General features: G+C 40.4%; 1 protein-coding gene across 1 annotated transcript; it reads left to right on the forward strand.

Moving 5' to 3' along the window:
- Window positions 1-3,868: 3,868 nt before the first annotated feature.
- On the forward strand, window positions 3,869-11,844 carry LOC133108654 (probable G-protein coupled receptor 149). The gene is made up of 4 exons (XM_061218284.1): window positions 3,869-4,840; window positions 5,452-5,623; window positions 5,966-6,411; window positions 9,004-11,844. Exons 1-4 carry the CDS (start codon window positions 3,869-3,871, stop codon window positions 9,574-9,576), a joined length of 2,163 nt encoding a protein of 720 aa, XP_061074268.1. The 3' UTR covers window positions 9,577-11,844.
- The last annotated feature ends 6,895 nt before the right edge of the window (window positions 11,845-18,739 follow it).

Here is an 18,739-nt window from a genome sequence, read left to right on the forward strand (position 1 = left end):
TAAAACAATAAAACAGGGAGGGGCATAATGAGAAGTAGAGGGACACAGTGACACTTTTTCAGTATCAAACTTCCTCCATGACGTCAAGATTACGATGCTCTTACATGCTATCAGTCTGAGAGTGTATTCCCAGTGCATACCAATATATTTGTTATGCTGTGGTGGTGGGAAGCAGTCGTGTTTGCCTGTTCTTTAATGCTGAGAGCCCAGCACACCAGATGTCTGGGCATCTTTCTCATTCAGATTCAGAAAAATACTTTCAGACAGAATTTTATTTTAAATGAAACACATCAGCTCCAACAGCATATTTCCTGTCTCTTATGATCAGAGGTGGAAGTTCAGAAAGTTTAGGTCCTCCCCAGTATTTTGTTCTAATAAGCTGGATTTGCTAATTAGCACATTTCATTAGTCGGGATGTAGAACTATTTAGTAGAATTGACTGACTGGGTTCATGGGTGGAAGGAACACATGGTACTGCGTTCACTTTCTGACCCCTGGACGTTCCACATCTTCTTGTGATGATATTGGCTCAATCCCCTTTCAATGGCTCATTAATATTGATGTCTTAACTTTGGTTTCGTCTTTTTTTAACCTGCCTCTGGACACCCCAGTTGAAATGAGTCCAAAGATTCATTCAACAACATTGGCCTGCTTCAAAGGGATAGAAGTCAAAGATCCATTCACTTTTTATATCAATCATGCATTTTTTCTCATTATAAATAAATGAAAATGAATTCAGAAATGTGCTCATCTAAATGGAAGCTCAGTTGTCACATTATCCTCTGCTGACAGACTACTGAACAACATTTACAAGACTCTGCACAAATCGACATTATATGGACACACTCACACATGCACACAGAAACACACACACACAGGCACGCACATACATCTGCACACACACACACACACACAAACACACACACACATACATGCCCGCACACACACACACACACACACACACACACGCACGCCCTCACTCTCTCTCACACACACACACACACACACACATACACACACACATACAAAAACACACATATGTATGCACCATGGTGTTCATTTCTGTGCCCTAATTTCAATAAAATTAAAATCAGCAGATCATTTAAAATTCAGTTACAGGACTCCACACTCAATTATGGGGAAATAAATCAAATTTACTCACAAATAAATGAAGATATTAAAATGAACAATGACATCCCTGCGTCCATGTCATTCAGAGAACCTGGAGAGAGAAAGATTGATTTGTTGCTATTATTGTAGCTATGCCCTGATAAATGCTGCTTTAACAAACAAGTATAACAAATATAAGTAACACATATAAGTAAGAATGTACGTAATTTGACAGCCTGGACAGGAGGTTTAAAATACATTTTATTCTTGTTAGTACAACCCTGAGCCTGTAAATGAAGGACATTTCCTCTCCAGGGCAGAAAACTAAAATGGCCGCATCTTGCTTCATAGAAACCTTACACAAGGACAAGGCCTCCATTTCACAGAAATGTTCCCATGTATTTGTCTTGTTGTCCTTGTGTACAGAACTCAAAAGGGTCAAGGCACTATCATCTGTCATGGTGTTGAACAGAGGATAAAGCAAACCCCAGTCTTCATGCCCTCTAATCCAAGCAGGTAATAGCAGGACTGGGGCTTCCATGCTGCTCTACAAGCAGCCTGTTCTGTTGTGTAACATGTGTCATTTGAATATTGCATTTGGGAAAAGCACCTGCTCCAACTGCTTGTTCCTAAACCTATTTAGGGCAGAATAATCCAAAAGATCAATTCTGTCAATCAGCAGTTGCTTCCTTACATCGATCAAGCTCTCTCATTCTGCCTTGTCTGTCTGACATCATAGCTAGGAGTTAGTTTTGTTGTTACTATATTATTGTGCACATTACAAGAATTGAAATCATGCAATCACATTTCCATTCACAGGCTATAAGCTATGTGATAGACTGTATCCATTATCATAAGCTTAAATTGGCCGTCTCCTGCGTGAAGAGTGCCTTGCACCCTGGTCTAATTATTCTCAAAGCCAGATAAACAGACCAATGTTTATTTTGTTTGATCTGGACAGAGACACCACATTTTTCCATACACAGGATGCTGTGATGGTTTCATACCATCAAAAAGAAACGGTAAACAATATATTGCTATGCATTTACATAGAATGCATAATGGTGTTTAATGGGCTGTGTTAATGCATGCACTGTGATATGAGGCGTAATGAGCATAGGATGGTGTCGTTACTGAGACTGGACACCCTGGACTGTATCAGGAGTTGTGCTTTGACACTCCCCTCCTCTCCTTCATCTCAGCCTATCCCATCCCTTTCCCACAGTGGGCATACACACTCCAACTCCCTAGAGAGTGAATATGATCCTGGAAATCAGCACAGGAGAAGAAGACCTTCGCGCTTCAGACCTTCAGAACAGAAGAGCAAAGCTGAAACAAGACTGCTGCCTATGATAGGAGCAGGACCAGAAATGGAATCTCTTCAGGGTCATTTCCATTCTTCCTCTGTTCCCATTCTACTCTTTTGCATTGTGTGCAAATACTACAGGCACCATCTATAAATAATAAAGAAAGAAATAAATAGTAACAAAACCACAAATTCAACCAAACTAAGCTTCTGAATTATAGTTTTATTGGATAGGGAAAATGCTCTCTTTAAATCAACTACTTAGATCCATTTCCGGTCTCCACATGCAAACAGGTGCATCTTCCTGAATTAATTAATTTGTACAAATTTGGGAAATTGACTTTTGACTGCGTTGTCCCAGGTGATGATAGCAATTTATTAGGTAGACCTGTACACCAGCTTGTTGATGCAAATATTTAATCAGCCAATCACGTGGCACTAAATGCATACAATCATGCAGACGTGGTCAAGAGGTTCAGCTGTTGCTCAGATCAAATGACAGAATGGGAAAGAAATATGATCTAAGTGACTTTGACCATGGAATGATTGTTGGTGCCAAACAGGGTGGTTTGTATATCTCAGAAACTGCTGATCTCCTAGGATTCTCACACACAACAGTCTTTAAAGTTTGCAGAAAATGGTGCGAAAAACTAAAATACATCCAGTGAGCAGCAGTTCTGTGGGCATAAACTCCTTATTAACAAGAGAGGTCAGAGGAGAAGGGCCTCCTGCTGATTGAAGCTGACAGGAAGGTAACAGTAACGCAAATAACCACACATTACAACGGTATGCAGAAGAGCATCTCTGGATCTTGCATAAGTGGCTCGGTTGCAGCAGCAGAAGACCAATAAGTAAAAAGAACAAGTCTCATACCTAATAAAGTGCCCACTGAGTGTATAGTAGTGGTTTCTGGATGTTCCAGGGCACATTAGCATTCTCTAAAGGAAGTGGAGGGGAGGATCGTACTCCTCCCACTACAAACGGAACGGGAGACAGGGGGCAGGAGCGCTGCGCGAGCTCATTCACGCTTGCTACAGTACTGTACATCAATATGCTGCGAGGGGCCAGTCTGCGGGATGGCAGTAACGCACGCTCTGTCACATACACACCCTCCCTCGCGCCTTAAAAAGGCGAATGATCCGATCTACATTTAGGATTCCAGCTGGAAACAAAAGATGCGACGTTCGGCTCAACATTATTAAATCGGAGCGTCTACTGAACACCTCGCCCGCACTTGCAACGGGCTACAACGGCATTGGAGGATAGTAGCCTTGTCTTTTTTCTAGTTATAAGCGTGACATTTGAAGGTTGTGTTTTACTCTATGTACTTGGGACCTATACGGAATGATCGAAAAATCGCTATATGCGTGATTCAAACTTTCTTTTAGTATAACCGCTGCAAGGTGGAAGTCTGTTAAGGGTAAAAGGGCAGAAGGTAAAGGTGAAATTAAAATGCCGGCAACCTATAGCTCGATTTCGCTTAACAAAACCAACCTTTTTACAGAGAGATACGAAATAATGGATTCATCTGAAGCTAAAAGGCAGATTAACTTGATCTTATTCTGCCTGTCTTTTGTCATCACCACTGTTACTTTAGTTGGTGGCATTTTCTCTCTCCTGTCATTGTCAAAGATGCGCAGTAAAACCTCTCTGTCTCTTATCGTGGCTTCGATGTCTATAGACGACCTTATTAGCGTGATACCGCTCTCTCTGTTCTTGTTCGTGCAGTGGGAGAGCAATGATGAGGCCAAGTCCAGTACACGGTGCACTTTGTCAGGACTTCTTTATATTTTTCAGGGAATATCAAGCAATTTGAAAGCTTCCTTGATTGTAGCCTACACATTTTACATTACCAAACGTTTTGGAGTATTCCAGTCCGCCCGACGACCGTTGAGGGTGATGTGGGCTATAGCCGCGGTATGGATAATCAGCTTGACCGTCAGCATTCTGCCAGTGTGCGGCTGGGGGTCTTTTTCTCCAACATCACTAGGCTGCTTTGCTGAGAGCACAAGTTCTTATGTTTTGCTCCTTTTTGTTTTATACTCGATATGTTTTTGTGGATTGGTCGTGTTCTCGGTTCCTCTCGCATATCGCCTGCTATGTGTAGGGGACCCTCAGAAGACTTTTTATCCCAACTATCTTGAAATCGCCGGGGGACCTAACGCAGATGGATCTGCTCCGCTATGTGAAATCCAGTCTTTTTCAAGAGATAGCCTAGAGAAAAGTTTTGGAACATACAGCGAAATAAATTCGGAGCCTTCAGGCTTAAATAACAAGGTTGAGATATACACTTGTTCGACGTCGGCTATTCCTAACAGTCAGGATGCTACCCAAAGTAAAAGGAACTCTCCTGTATTTTTTGCACAGAAACGCTTCTCCCTGATCGTGGCGATGGTCCGCGTTGTTTTATGGATGCCTATGATGGTAAGTCAATATAATATGATAAGCATATAACGCAAATGATGATTTGTTATATAGCTGACACTTTAATCCAAAGCGACTTGCAGTTGATTAGACTAAGCAGGGGACACCCCCCGAGAATGGTCTATTTCTCCAAAGTTGTCGGTAAGAATGTTAAATGAATGAAATAACTTTATTTTAAAGGAAATCACGAAATGAATGGGCGCGGACAAAATTAGAACGTTATGACTTCATACTAAACTAAAGCAAAAGGCAAATAAGACAAAATGTGTCAAATGTATGAAAATATCAACACGCTTTGAGGTTCTTTCATAATGTTTTATTTCACGATTGTTCACAGGTGTACATATACTGTTGTAGCCTAATTGTCTATTTGTGAGGAGGAATGGGTTGCTTACATGTGTCATTGAGGGATTGAGAAATGCATGTTGGAACTGGGAAATGCTTTTCTTGTAGCTTGCGTTCGTAGCCATTTCCATATTTTTTAGACGAAGCCTGTTTTTCCATCTCCCTGTTGGCGATGAACTGGCCCTCCTGTTCCCATTATACCCCAGGCACTTACTACTGTTAACCGTTTTGCTACCCTTTTATATTGACATTTAACTCATCCGCAGGTACAGATCTTTGTGAGTCACACAGTCCACTTACGGAGCTCGTCCCTTGAGACCCTGTGTTTTTTCCTGACCTCACTCTCTGCTGCGGTCACACCGGTGTTCGTCCTGTCAGAACACTTCATTCACTTCCCGTGCGGCTGCTTCATAAATTGCCGCCGCGAGCCCACAACTGGTAAGAGAGTTTTGAGTCCGGTAAAATAGGCACAGTAAAGGTAATTTGTGCAGATTCAGTGGGGTTGACCGTTTACAGGCTCATACGCACTGAGGTGTTCATAAGTAAGCTTGAGTGATTTCTATATAGGTACATACGCACAGGTGTTTAAGATAAATATTTAAAAAATAAAAGCATGTTTAAAAGCTACTGATTGTCGAGAAGACACAGTTAGGCTATATTTTCTTGTGAATACAAGTGCACACCTTAACGTGTTCTCTCTGGAATGCAATTTATAATGAAAGTTAAGAAGCCGTTCTCAAGTTATCCAGAAATCAATCTCAATCTTTTTTCTCTTCACAGCGAAAAAAAGAGGTTTTGAATTCAATCTGTCCTTCCAGCAAGGGTATGGATTTTATAAAATTGCTCACGCAAAGACGCCCACCATCGAAAAACCTCCTTACCACAACCTGTTCAATTGTGAATCCACGGAGAACAAAGATGGTGGTCAAGTTTCGAGCCTTAGCCATATCGAGTTCAGGACCATGCAAGCGGACAGCTCACTACCCAGCGAGCTCGTCGGAGCCATCACGTATGAAAGGAGAACGGATAATCTCACACACAATGCCGAAGAGCAGGGCGTCTTCTGCGGTGGCTCACCCCCAGGGTCGGCACGAGAGGATCACAATCTCGATACTTCCTCTGTGTTCGAGGGCCCAGAGCGAAGATTGTCCCACGAGGAGAGTCGGAATATCGAGCTCACCGACTGGGAGTGGTGTCGGAGTAAATCTGAAAGGACGCCACGACAGGTAATGCAGGAATCCAATCTTGTATCTTTGATGCCCACTTATTCTCGTAAAAACAATATAAACACCGATGCCATTAGTAACGCCATTAGTTTATAATAACCTACAGATTGCCTATGTGCATTAATACAATAAAATCTGTATTGAAAACAATGTCAGGATTGTATGGGCCACCTCACCATCACATATCCTCCTCAACTTCTCCCAAAATGCACCACCCATGAGTAAATTGTATTGGAGAAGGAGGGAGACTGGAAGATGGATAAGGTTGGTACATGGATTAAGATTGTAAAAATAGCAAAATGCTAACTCCACATGGAAAGGCCACAGTCAGAATTCAAAACCAGGACATACAGGTGCACCTGTAGTGTTATCCACTGCACCATTGCTCCTGCTAAAAAAAATCTCTATTCTAATCTCATGAAAGTATGGAAGGAGATATGCAATGAGACTAAAATATTAATTGGCCATTAGCTCAGGGAATTCTTGATGCTATCAAGGACCCTGACCCAAGAGCCTGGAGGAATAAATTGAACTCCACCCATTTAATCCCCACATTGGAATAGGTGGACATGTTTAGACTGATATAAGCCAATATTGTGATGCATTTTATTTCTTACAGTCTGTAAAATGGCAGAGAATGGAACCACAAATAGGCAAGATTATACAGCACCCTGCCCTAATTGTGGTGTTTGCACTGCGGACTGTGGAAATGACCTGCCCCTCCTCTCTAGCACCACATACCAAACACTGACACAGCTTCCACATTCAAATGTTTGTAGTTGCCATGGGGTTTGTATTTCCAAAGGAAGCAATGAGCCGAGGCTACAGTCAGCTACAAGTGCCCTTTTTTAGGACAACAATTAAAGAAGACCACATCAAAATAAGATGTTTTATGTGGAGAAAAAATATAGTGTTCACTATTTAATTAATCAAATGAGAATGTACATTACTCCATGAAAAAAAGATATATGGCCAGTTTGACAGAAACAGATTAAGCTTAGTCCTTGACTAAATTGTGCTTTGTATCTCGATTCAAAATTGAAATTAGTTGAGGACTACAGTATCTGTGTCTGTGAAATTAGCCCTATAGGTACCCAATTTAAATTAAATGAATTTATCAGTTTGTTTGGTCTGCTCCAGTACTCTGCACTGTAAATGTTTTTTATTGACTATAAAATACTGGCCAGAACATTGCCTTATATTTTACGAAAATCTCCATTAATTCTATGGTAAAGGTCTGTAAAATAGCAAAAGCATGGAATTGTAAACAGCTGAAATGTAAATTTACAGTATAACACCATTATATAATAGAAAGACGGCCTTAATGCTTAACAGATTGTTGCCATTATTTATATGGTGTATAAAGTATTTTATTGTAAACATTTTTGCAGTGTATAAACAACAGTAACAACATGTATTACATTTCAGCTGTTTACAATTTCATACCTTTGCTATTTTACAACTTTTGCCAGAAAAGCAGGAAACCTTTTTCAGTGTGTCACCAGTACTGGAACAATACTACATAAGCTTTGACAGACAGAATTTTTTGAATGTGAAAATCTCTCAAAAATGTGTCATAACAAAACATAAAACTGCAAACTTTCCCTCAACACACTGTTTAGTGAGAAGAGCTGAATCAGCATTATGACAAATCTACAATATAGGTCCAATTGTATTGTCCAATAACACATGCTAGAATTAGGAGATTTCTATAGTAAACTTCAGAATATACTCTTAGTGAGCACTTTATTAAGTATTTATTAGTTCTTCTGTTGTAATGTGTGGTTATTTGCGTTACTGTTGACTTCCTATCATCTTTGAACAGTCTGGCCCTTCTCCTCTGACCTCACTCATTAACAATGCGTTTTTGTGTAACAGCATAATTCCATTTTCTATAAATAGTTAGTAAGAAAGCTGTTTTCCTTCAGAAGTCCTGTGACCCTAACGGAGCCAAAAGAAGAAAAAAAGTGTTTCTTCTTGCCACCACTAGACTGGGACTGGCTGAGGGCATTTTACAGGCCCAGCTCTAAACACCATGCCCATGTCAGCTGACTTATGTGAATTATTTAAACCAATTGACACAGTATTTTCAGCACAGCTTGATGGAAGTCAGCTTTGATTATTGGCAACTCTTCTTCGTTTATTTTCATGAATGCAAAAGGGATCATTATGCACGGCCAGCTATAACCAATCTGATACTGTACATACATTATCTTAAATGGTTTTATTTTGTTATTCATCATTTGTTTTAATTCATTTTTTAACATTTCAATTGAAAATACAAAATATTTGGAATTTGCTGTAGCTAAATGAACTGTGAAGTGGTTGATACTTCCAAATTAATCTTTTTCTCTTTATTACTGCACATCTGACACCATAGATTTGTAGGCCATTTTTGTCAAAGAGTACCTTACCATGTTAATAACAAATATAAAGCTTTGTGATACACAAGACTCATTGTGGGGACAAATTTACCTTATTCATGGCTGAATGGTGCTGAGGGTTTCTGTCTCAAACAGAAGAACAGGACGCAATTATGGATTTCTTTTAACCAGACTCACCGTTTTTTTTGTCTGTGTGTTTCTGTCACAGAGGTCCAGTGGAGGCCTAGCCATACCATTGTGTGCATTCCAGGGGACTGTATCCCTCCATGCCCCCACGGGGAAGACCCTGTCTCTTTCCACCTACGAGGTGAGCAGCGACGGCCTGAAGATACTGCCCAACGGCAGGAAAGTGGAGGTGTACCGCTCCAAGTCCGTAGGCCATGAGCCCAGGGTAGAGGAGCCATCGAGCTCAGTGGGCGGTGATACCAACGTGAAGATTCACCTGGAGGTGCTGGAGATCTGCGACAATGAGGAGGCCATGGACAGCGTCTCCATCGTCTCCAACATCAGCCAGTCGTCCACACACGCCCGCTCGCCCTCGCTGCGGTACTCCCGTCGGGAGAACCGTTTCGTATCCTGCGATCTGGCCGAGTCCGCCTCCTACTCGCTCCTCATTCCCACCAGCAACCCCGACTCTGACATCAACATACACATCCCAGACACCGTGGAGGCTCACCGCCAGAACAGCAAGCGGCAGCACCAGGAGAGGTCCGGCTACCAGGAGGAGATCCAGCTGCTGAACGAGGCCTACAGAAAGCAGGAGGAAGATCCGGCGAACTAACAAGGAAACAATCAGCAGGTGAACTGTGGCCCACAGAGAGAGAAGACAAGAGACCAGGAGAGCTAAGGATCAGAGAAAGAGAGAAAGAGAGAGAGAGAGAGACTTTGACTTCTGACATCCTTTATTGAACATTTCACTTACAAACAAATCCATCCACTACACCTACATGTTGAAAAAAAAAATCCCACCCCCAGTACATACAGACCCATTGAAAAAGCCACCCCCCACTTCCACCAGAGCAGATCAAGTAAAGCCAAGACAGATGTTAACCGGCTATACTCTGCAACCGCATGAACAACAGTTTCCATTGAGATACAAAAGACACACCCCTCCCCCACACTTGCATCCACCTTGGATGAAAAGGTGTTGGTCACCAGGGCCCATGTATCACCCTCCACAGGGGAAACTGGCAGCTCATCGCCTCGTGGTTCATTAAAAACCTCCAGTGCGGCGCCCGGTGGTGAGCCTAGCACCTCGTCCCCTCATCTCACCAGGAGTGTCAGAGATGTCATCCCCGTCTCCTCGGTCAGCTGCTCGGGTCCCCAGGCTGTCTTAGCTTGCCCACGGTCACAGTTCCCGCCTTCACAAAATGGCTCCTCGTGAGCTCTGAACGGATGCAGCCCGGCTGTATCAGCCAGGCCGTCAGTACTTCGCCATAAAAAGGAGGCAGCCCTGAGGGGTGAGGCCCTCTTGGAGTGTTAAAATTCTGACAGGCCAGCCCCGAACCACCAGCTCTCCATAACAAAGCTTGTGCCGTGTGCCCATGCCGTTTGTCTGGTACAGCAGTCTCTTCACAGCCAGCAATCTGAAGGCTGCCACCCTGTTCTCCAAGTCCACCAACCCCTGACCCCCACATTGTACAGGGAGATACATTACCGCAGCCTTGAGCCAGTGGTGCCCTGACCACCACTGGCTCAAGTCCACCAGCTGTCTCTGAATCTCCCACAGAAGGCCAGCAGGTGGCTTAAGAACAGCCAGTGTCTGCCACGGAGCTGATGCTATCAGGCCATTTATTATCAGGGTCCACCCCCTGTAAGAAACTCCAGAAAGGAGCCATGTTCATTTTGCCAGTTTGGCTGTGGTTGCCGGCACCGCTTCCTCCCAGTTTACACCTCCTCTTACTCAAGTTCACATTGGCTGAGGAGGCCCTCTCACACTCCTGCAGACTGGTCTCCAAAGCCTTGATATCCCCACCATTCCTTACCAATACTGAGACATCGTCTGTGTAGGCCAAGAAACTACCGGGGTCTTAAACCGCATCTACGGCCCCACTATGCCTCTACACTTTGTATTGAGGCTAGCAATGGCTCAAAGGCCATTGTGTACAGGGCCCTGACAAGGGACAGCCCTGCTGAATGCCCCGGCGTACAACACCTTCACTCCCGCAATAAACCCCCCTCTCCCAACCCGAAGGCCCTTAAAGTTTTACAGGTAGCCGTGGTCCACCTTATCAAAGGCCTTTTCCTGATCTGTGCCAAAGCTCAGAGAGAGAGCGTGAGGAACCATTTCCGCTCATTTAATGTTGTGGAGCTGTGACGGTAGAAGTAACTCCTGGTGTTTTCCTGGTTCAGACATGGGAGTGTGATGCTATTTAGACAAACTAGGTAATAGTAATTTACAAAAGTCTTCAACCATGGACATGGTAACACAGGCACAGGATGCTGATTTTGCTTCACATGCATTCCAGAAATATGATTTACATGATTAAAAATATATGTTGGTGGGGGCAAAGATGAATGTTCTTTATGTTCTTTATAAACAAATTATGTACCCTTTGTTTATGTCTCTTGACAGCATTTGTTTGCCCCAGGTCAGTGTTACATTTAATACATGCATAACTTAGCATCGAAATTTCAATACTCAATACTGTTAAATATTCATGAAATAGCTTTCAAGACAACATTCTGTTCCTTTTAAAGATAATATCTAAACATTTTCTTCCAGCACACACATACACACACACTCTCACAGACACCTTACACACACACACACACACACACACACACACATACAGGCACACACACAGTTGCGAGACTGACAAGGAATTTAGCTATGGCCATTCTCTGCATCAACGTTTCTTGTAATAAGAACCTGTTCATTCAGTTTTTCCAGGAAATCAGGAAATACATGCCTTAATATGGTATAATGATGTGATGAAGTAATGAAGCCTATAATAAAAGCCTTTGGCTGTTCCTGACTGAAAAGACATGGCTTAGTAGATTAGTTCAGGGATGCTAATACAATGCATAAAGATGTAGTATGTTTTCAAAGAGCTCTATTGGTATGTAAATAAACATTTTGGCATTGAAATGGTATTTCTCTTCATTTGTGTACGTCACTATTGCAGAAATGAAAAGTATTCCCATCTTAAAGATTAATTGGTTTGGTTAATTGTTCTTGGCCCCTTAGAGCAACCAATTATGCTTAATTATCCCCTATTATATGTATAGGGTACAATTGGCAACCAATGGGTTAATAATCTGAATGAATGAATCTATGTCCCCTATCTATCTATTGAAATGTTTGAAATTCAATACCCCATGTTACTGAGCATACACCAAATAGATAAGACCACTTCCCCCGGCAGCACAAATGGATCTAACGATCCTGAGATCTCCAAATCGCATCCCAACAATGGATTAGGCTATGTTAAATAATAAAAAAATAATGGAATGATGAATGAGCTGTACTTCATCATCAGATTTGGTATAAGTATAAGTTCTGTAACAGTGATGAGAGAGGCGATACAGTATTTTGCCTAAGGCCCCTGATAAAGATAAAACAATGCAGTATTGTTTCTCATTTCAACAATGTCTGTTTAAAAGTCTTCCTCCTCTCCTTCTACTAGTCATTGTGGCTAATCTCTACCGGCTTCTTCCTCCTCTTCTCTATGTGTTGTGAGGGCCCATATTCTCTGACTCTGTTTGTTCCCAGTGAAGGAGTTTCTGTGCTGTCACAAATATGTCACTGTTGTTAATAAGGTTGTTTTTGTGGCAGCCTACATCTTTGTGTAGAGTGGGGGTGTGTGAAAATAAAGACAAGGCGAGAGAGGGGCAGACAAAGGAGAAGGTTTTGAAGGACAGCATGTGGGAACAGAGAAGCATGTAAGAGTTTGGAAAGACAGAATGCTGGTGCAAGCATGTGAAGTCCATGGCCACAGTTCCTGCTTGGGGTCGGCCTCATGAGTGAGGGCAGTACGTCTGTACAGTGGAAAGAGAAACCTGAGGCTCTGTGTTGCCCCCTGACCAGCACACACCGGTGCCATAAATAACAGTGTCAAAAAGTGAAACCCGCCCCCCCTTTCTGCTTAATAATTTAGAAGGCAGAGGTCAAAGAGCTGGCAGGAGTCCCAAGGATAAAAGAGAGGCTGAATGAGACGTGTCAGAAAGACCACAGTCTGTGAAGACCAAACTGTAACTGCACACAGAAGACTTGTCTGCAGACAAAGCTATGTAATGAATGTGCCAACGGCAGGAGCTTTGGGTTCCTGAGAGCTCTCCTTCACTTGGCACTAATTGGTTTCTTTGTTTCGAGTGAAGGAGAACCTGGGAGGGAAGTGTTGAATTTTACTGGGAAGAAAAATTCTATCTTAAATCTTGACATCTCAGCACCTCGATTCAGGGTTTCTGTTGGACTGAGGGGGCCCATGAAAATGATTTACTGATGATATTTATGTGTACATTCTAAATTTCCGGAGACATCTGAATGACACATCCCAGACATGAATTTGAAAAGTTGGAATGATCGCAGTGGTGCCTTTTCAGGATTTACTGCATCCTGTAAACATTTTAGAAGATTTTATAGGATTCAACAGACTTTCTATGGATCTCTAGGGATAATGGTCAAAACCTTCCTGTTTTGTATGTACAGTTAAATACAAATATAATGGGACAGTGACAGTGACAAAAACTCTACCTGATACAAAACAATGAATATTCAAATGCAGATTTTCATAGTTACCCATAGACTCCAATGGGAAAATTTGCTTTTTGGCACCAGAGGTTTAATTAACTGCAATACCTCTGGTAACCACTGGATTTTCAGGGAATGTAAATTCTTGGTCCCCTGGCTTGTACAGATCAGATTTAATGACAGACACTCAGGATATCCCAGTATAAGCCCCTTCTCCTCCTGGCATTGCTCTACGCTCAGGACTGTAGGTTCCTGGGGTCTAATTATCTTTCCACTCTCACCAAGAAAACTGACCTAATTAATCCTTACAGATTTAAAATAAGGAGCTGTTGGCTATTTGAGCATAGACCAATTAAGTCCTCCACTTTCCGAAAGGTTCCCGTATACACACAGGCCTTAGTGAAAACCATCAGTTTCTTATAAACCACAATCCCAGCAGGCAGCTTGCCAACATGTGGCCATCCCTTCACCAAGATGGGATTTACTATTATTCTTGTGTTCACCACTGAGACCTCAATGTCCGCATGACCTTGCATTGCAAAGCAAGTGATATTCAACTCCCCACTGGCTCCTTTGAAAAACTGTGAGGGCACTCACCAAAAGCTTGCTGATTCAATTTGCTCCTGGATAATTATGTCCCCAATTGACATTTATACAGCTGAATGAAGCAGCTGTCCTCCTTCATAAAAGGTCACTCTGCTTTTGCTACACAATGCCGAGTAATCCACACCTTGCTTTTCTGTTGAAGTCACGGCATGGGCAAATGACAGATTACTCTCTGATAGCATGAGCACATAGAAAAGGAACACTTTTAACAATTTCTATTGATTGCTTTTTTTTTTGGGGGGGGGGGTTGTGGGGCAAGGTAATGGTTTCCAGTCATTATAAAATGATAGATGTCAATTATAAACGAATGTAGGTATTGTGCTCCATTACTGATCCTACTCGTTTTTCAATTTTCTGGCCCTGTGCACAATTTCCAGACCCTAACATCAATTTAAAGGCTTTTAAAGGCTTTCTAATAAAATTTGAAGAAATCATTACTAAGGTTTCAGGTTGCAACCAATTGCATACAATCTTATATGAATGTTTTTAATATAATTTTGTTCTCCATATGATGATGATGTGTGGTTGATAAATTTCCTTTTTCCGGTTTGTGCGTGTTGGGAAACATTGGTTTTGTTACACAGCAGGAAATACATACAATATAATAATATTGCTTTGGCTTCATTGTAATTATTCAAAAAAAATTAATTCTTTAGCATTTGGATCAGGTAATTATTTTCCATTTACAATCGTTACTAGATATTTTAGTATGATGAAACACACTTTGTGGTTTTAAATTCAGTAGTAACATGTAATGTGTCAGGGTAATGTCCTCCAAAACTATTCAAACACTTGATGAAAATCGGCAAAGAAAGCTATATAAAAGAAACATTACATATACTTCAGCTGCGTCACATGCTGAACAATTTTGAACATCATCATATTTTATACTGTTAAATCATTTTTGTATACTAATCTAATTATTTAAAATAAAATCCAAGAAAAAAAGATATGCATTGGCACACCACTCAATCAGAGCACTGCACAGCCTGTTTGCATGACGGATAATCAGTTTTGCATTTTGTGAGTGCAAAGTAGACTGGTTTTCAGCATGAAGAAGATTGGTCAAGATGACTTTCCTGGGAGCTGCTATGGGACTGTAAATGTCATTGTGCTGCCTTGGTGATACAGCATGATATTTTCCCAAACAATGTTATTTAAAGCATTGATAAATGTATCATAATTATTCAAATATGTTGTTGCATTTTGGTGCAGCATTATGGAAGCTATTCTGTGCCACATTTCCAATTATATATCAAACCATCACATCCCATGCAAACTCAACACGTTAATTAACACAAGTCTGTATACGATTAGATTTTTAGTTTATTTGATTTAATGGTTGGCATTTATTTATTGGCATTTGCCTTAACACATGGGAAGGGGGCCCTTGTGTCAATCACTCCGACATGGTGAAAAATGGTAAGTAGGAGGTATGCCACTTCCCACATCCTCCTCCAGCGCTTTTCCCTCTCTAGTCCTGAACTGTTGGGGCCCCTGTTTGTCCTGGATGCATAAATAAATAGCCATTTATTTTTTTAAAGATCCACCTGGTATCAATCATCACCACCATGTTTGATATGTATCGTTCCATTTATCATTCATCATGACGGCATACAAATGTCAATCAAAAGCCCATGGATACAGATCCATCTTTTGGCTCTTGACGTTTTCTTTGTAGCCGGTAGAAAATACAGGCAGTTTATGTGTAGGTCTGCGGTGTAATATTGAAACTTGTGATAACCTAGTCAGAGGTTGAGCCACATGGATTTTAAGTTCACTTAAACGATTTTGTGGTAACAGCACCTATGCTATTGAATGAGCAGGTAGGTTAGACTAGCTCTGTGGACTAACTGCAGCTATACTGAGACATGAGATAGGCCTGGCTATTGGCTCAAGTCAATACATAGCTCAAGCTCAAACATATTTTCCTAACATAGCTGCTAACACTAAAAGTATTTTTTTTATGTTTTGTAATAACTGATATTATGTCCATGTGTGGTTATGCACCGTAATAGCAGTACCCGGATTAAAAGAAACAGGATAGTCTTCAAATTGTAATTGTAACCACACCTTGGCTCTTATAAAGTAAGTTTTGCTAACTTTTCTTTTTTCAAATAGCAATTAACAATGTATTAATATAAAACAGTTATCAATTATGTACTGACCATTAATAGCTACTGCAAGTTCTTGCAAAGCACTGGATAATTATTTGACTGTAAATATGTGATAAAATGGTGGCTTACTGAAACAAGCAGTTCAAAGTGCACCGGGCTGTTTTCCTACCTCAGGCTGTGTTTTCCATTGGTGAAGAAGTTACCCACTAATTCCTTCCTCAGTTGTATCATACAGTACATTAATCAAGGCGTGCTGAAATAAAATGTATTCATATAAATATGTAGAATTCCGCCCAAAAACATGTTTGGATTATAGGAGCCTCCTATCAGACACTGTTATTTGAACCATAAATTGTAAGAAAAGATCTTGGTAGGTCTTGGTATAATTGTAATCCTTATTGAATGTTCTGAATTATAAGGGTAATTACAGTCATGTACATTATTAATGTACCATCAATTATTAATTTAGAAAAGTATAAATATTCATATTTCAAAAGTACCATATTTGTAATACTCATGTGCAATATTAATGTTTCAAACAGTTCATCATAAGATGATAATGAAAAATGACATATACTGTCTACAGTGACACCACAACTTCATGTTATTTAGCATAGAAATATGGTAGAAAAATTCTGTCAGATAGTCTGTCTTCCCCTTGCGATGCTAAAGGTCTACTGAGCATGACAAAAATAACTTTTTATTGAGACATATTTTCCAAATATATCATGCAGATTCAGGAAGTCTGATTGAATATAAATTTTCTGTATGCGGACATTTAAGTTTTGTTTTCCCCTAACATTCAACGGCATATGTCCAGGCCAAGTCAGCAATATTACATGCTGTTCCTTATAATGTCACCACTAAAATTGTTTATACTTACTTTTATTTACGATGGCAGATTTTAGTTATTTTGCCAGACAGTATAAAAGTAAAAGGAATAAAAAACAGTAAATACTGTGTGTTGAGTTTTAAGATTCCTTTTTTTCTTGTACCGCAGATAATGACATTTACCTCAGAGTGTAGTTCCCATGACTATCACACAATGGGTATGACTAAGCCATTCTGCACATGGTCACTGAAACCCAAAAGCTTCCTTCAAAACATAATTAGACATACAGTGAATTTGCCAGGATGCAGATACTAGATTGACAACTCAGTCGAGTGTTCTCCATTTGTGAATGATCTTTCTCACTGTGTAATGACATATTGTTGAGAAATGGCCTTCCCAGACTGATGAACAGCAACAACTGCTTTTCTGAAACCCTCACAGATATATTTTGTCCTTGGCATGCTGTGCTAACACAAGCCTAATGCTCCAGACCAAATTGTCAAAAGCTGTTTTATATGCATGAATTAGCACTTGATAATTGTATGCCCTTGATGAGCAGCACACAGGAAAATGATCAGCGTTAAACCAACTCTTACTGAGTAAATATGGTCCCTATTGAACCATGCACCTGGCCTTCATTATCTTCTTCATTGATATGGTAGCAGTAAGGGTGCACCTACTTTTTCAGATATTGCTTCCGTATTTTTAGCTTATTTTTTGTTTAATACATAATGACTATGTAAAATTTGTGTGTGTTAGGAGTGACATGAAGTTAAATTTACTATGACGACTTGGAGGACTAGGTGAGGATGAGCGATGTCCTAAAATGTAAAACTAAATCATTTAAAGAGGGTATACCTTCTTTTTCACATCACTGTAAATGTCAGATCCAATTACAAGATTACGTGGAGTTTTACCCTGGATGGTTTCAACATTTCAGTCAGTGTACAAGCATACAGTATTGTTTGTACAAAATAGCATTATCTCTTCATTGTAATTATATGGCTAGTTTATATATCATGCAACAAACCTACTGTCAGGCCATGACCATTAGACTCATACAGAAATACTACAGACAATACATACAATACATTCACATTCTCAACCTGGTTACTTAAAGTTCAGCAACTTCCTTTTGAAAATATTTTTGTAATGTAAATACATTATTTATGATAACTATAAAATGTTTTGTGGTGATATACCAAGAAAGATAATTAATGTTTGTGGGTACTATATTAGGCTACTTATTTGACAGAAATACCACAATTTCACATTAACCTTCTCCTGTTTTACTGGAATACAGATTTATACAGTTATTTTTTTATTTTTTTATTTTAGAGGTCATTACAAATGTAAACATAAACCTCCTGAGTTTTATTTTCAAATATATTTCATATGCACACGAGAGATAACACTTTTTCATTTGAATGTTACAAATCACGAGGGCATTTTATTTTTACTTCATTTCCTAAATAGACACTAAGCTCAAAATATCACAGCAGTTATGTCTAGTAAATTATTGTGACCTACACTGCCAGATCTTCGTTTAATTTAAAATGATCTTTATTTCTACGTTTTTCAACATAAACTCAACACACTCAATGCACTGAGGATGAGCAACCAATCATCGTTTAATGCGTGGTTCGTGTGTTGACATTGCACAGTTGCTTGCGTCATTTAAACGCGACATGCCGGA

This window comes from Conger conger, chromosome 13, assembly GCF_963514075.1.
Source record: "Conger conger chromosome 13, fConCon1.1, whole genome shotgun sequence".
Classification (NCBI taxonomy): domain Eukaryota; kingdom Metazoa; phylum Chordata; class Actinopteri; order Anguilliformes; family Congridae; genus Conger; species Conger conger.

Coding starts and splice junctions, on each gene's coding strand:
- LOC133108654 (XM_061218284.1), top strand. CDS start 3,869: ATGCCGGCAACCTATAGCTCGATTTCGCTTAACAAAACCAACCTTTTT. Junction 4,841..5,451: donor TTTTATGGATGCCTATGATG/GTAAGTCAATAT, acceptor ACTCATCCGCAG/GTACAGATCTTTGTGAGTCA. Junction 5,624..5,965: donor CCGCCGCGAGCCCACAACTG/GTAAGAGAGTTT, acceptor TTCTCTTCACAG/CGAAAAAAAGAGGTTTTGAA.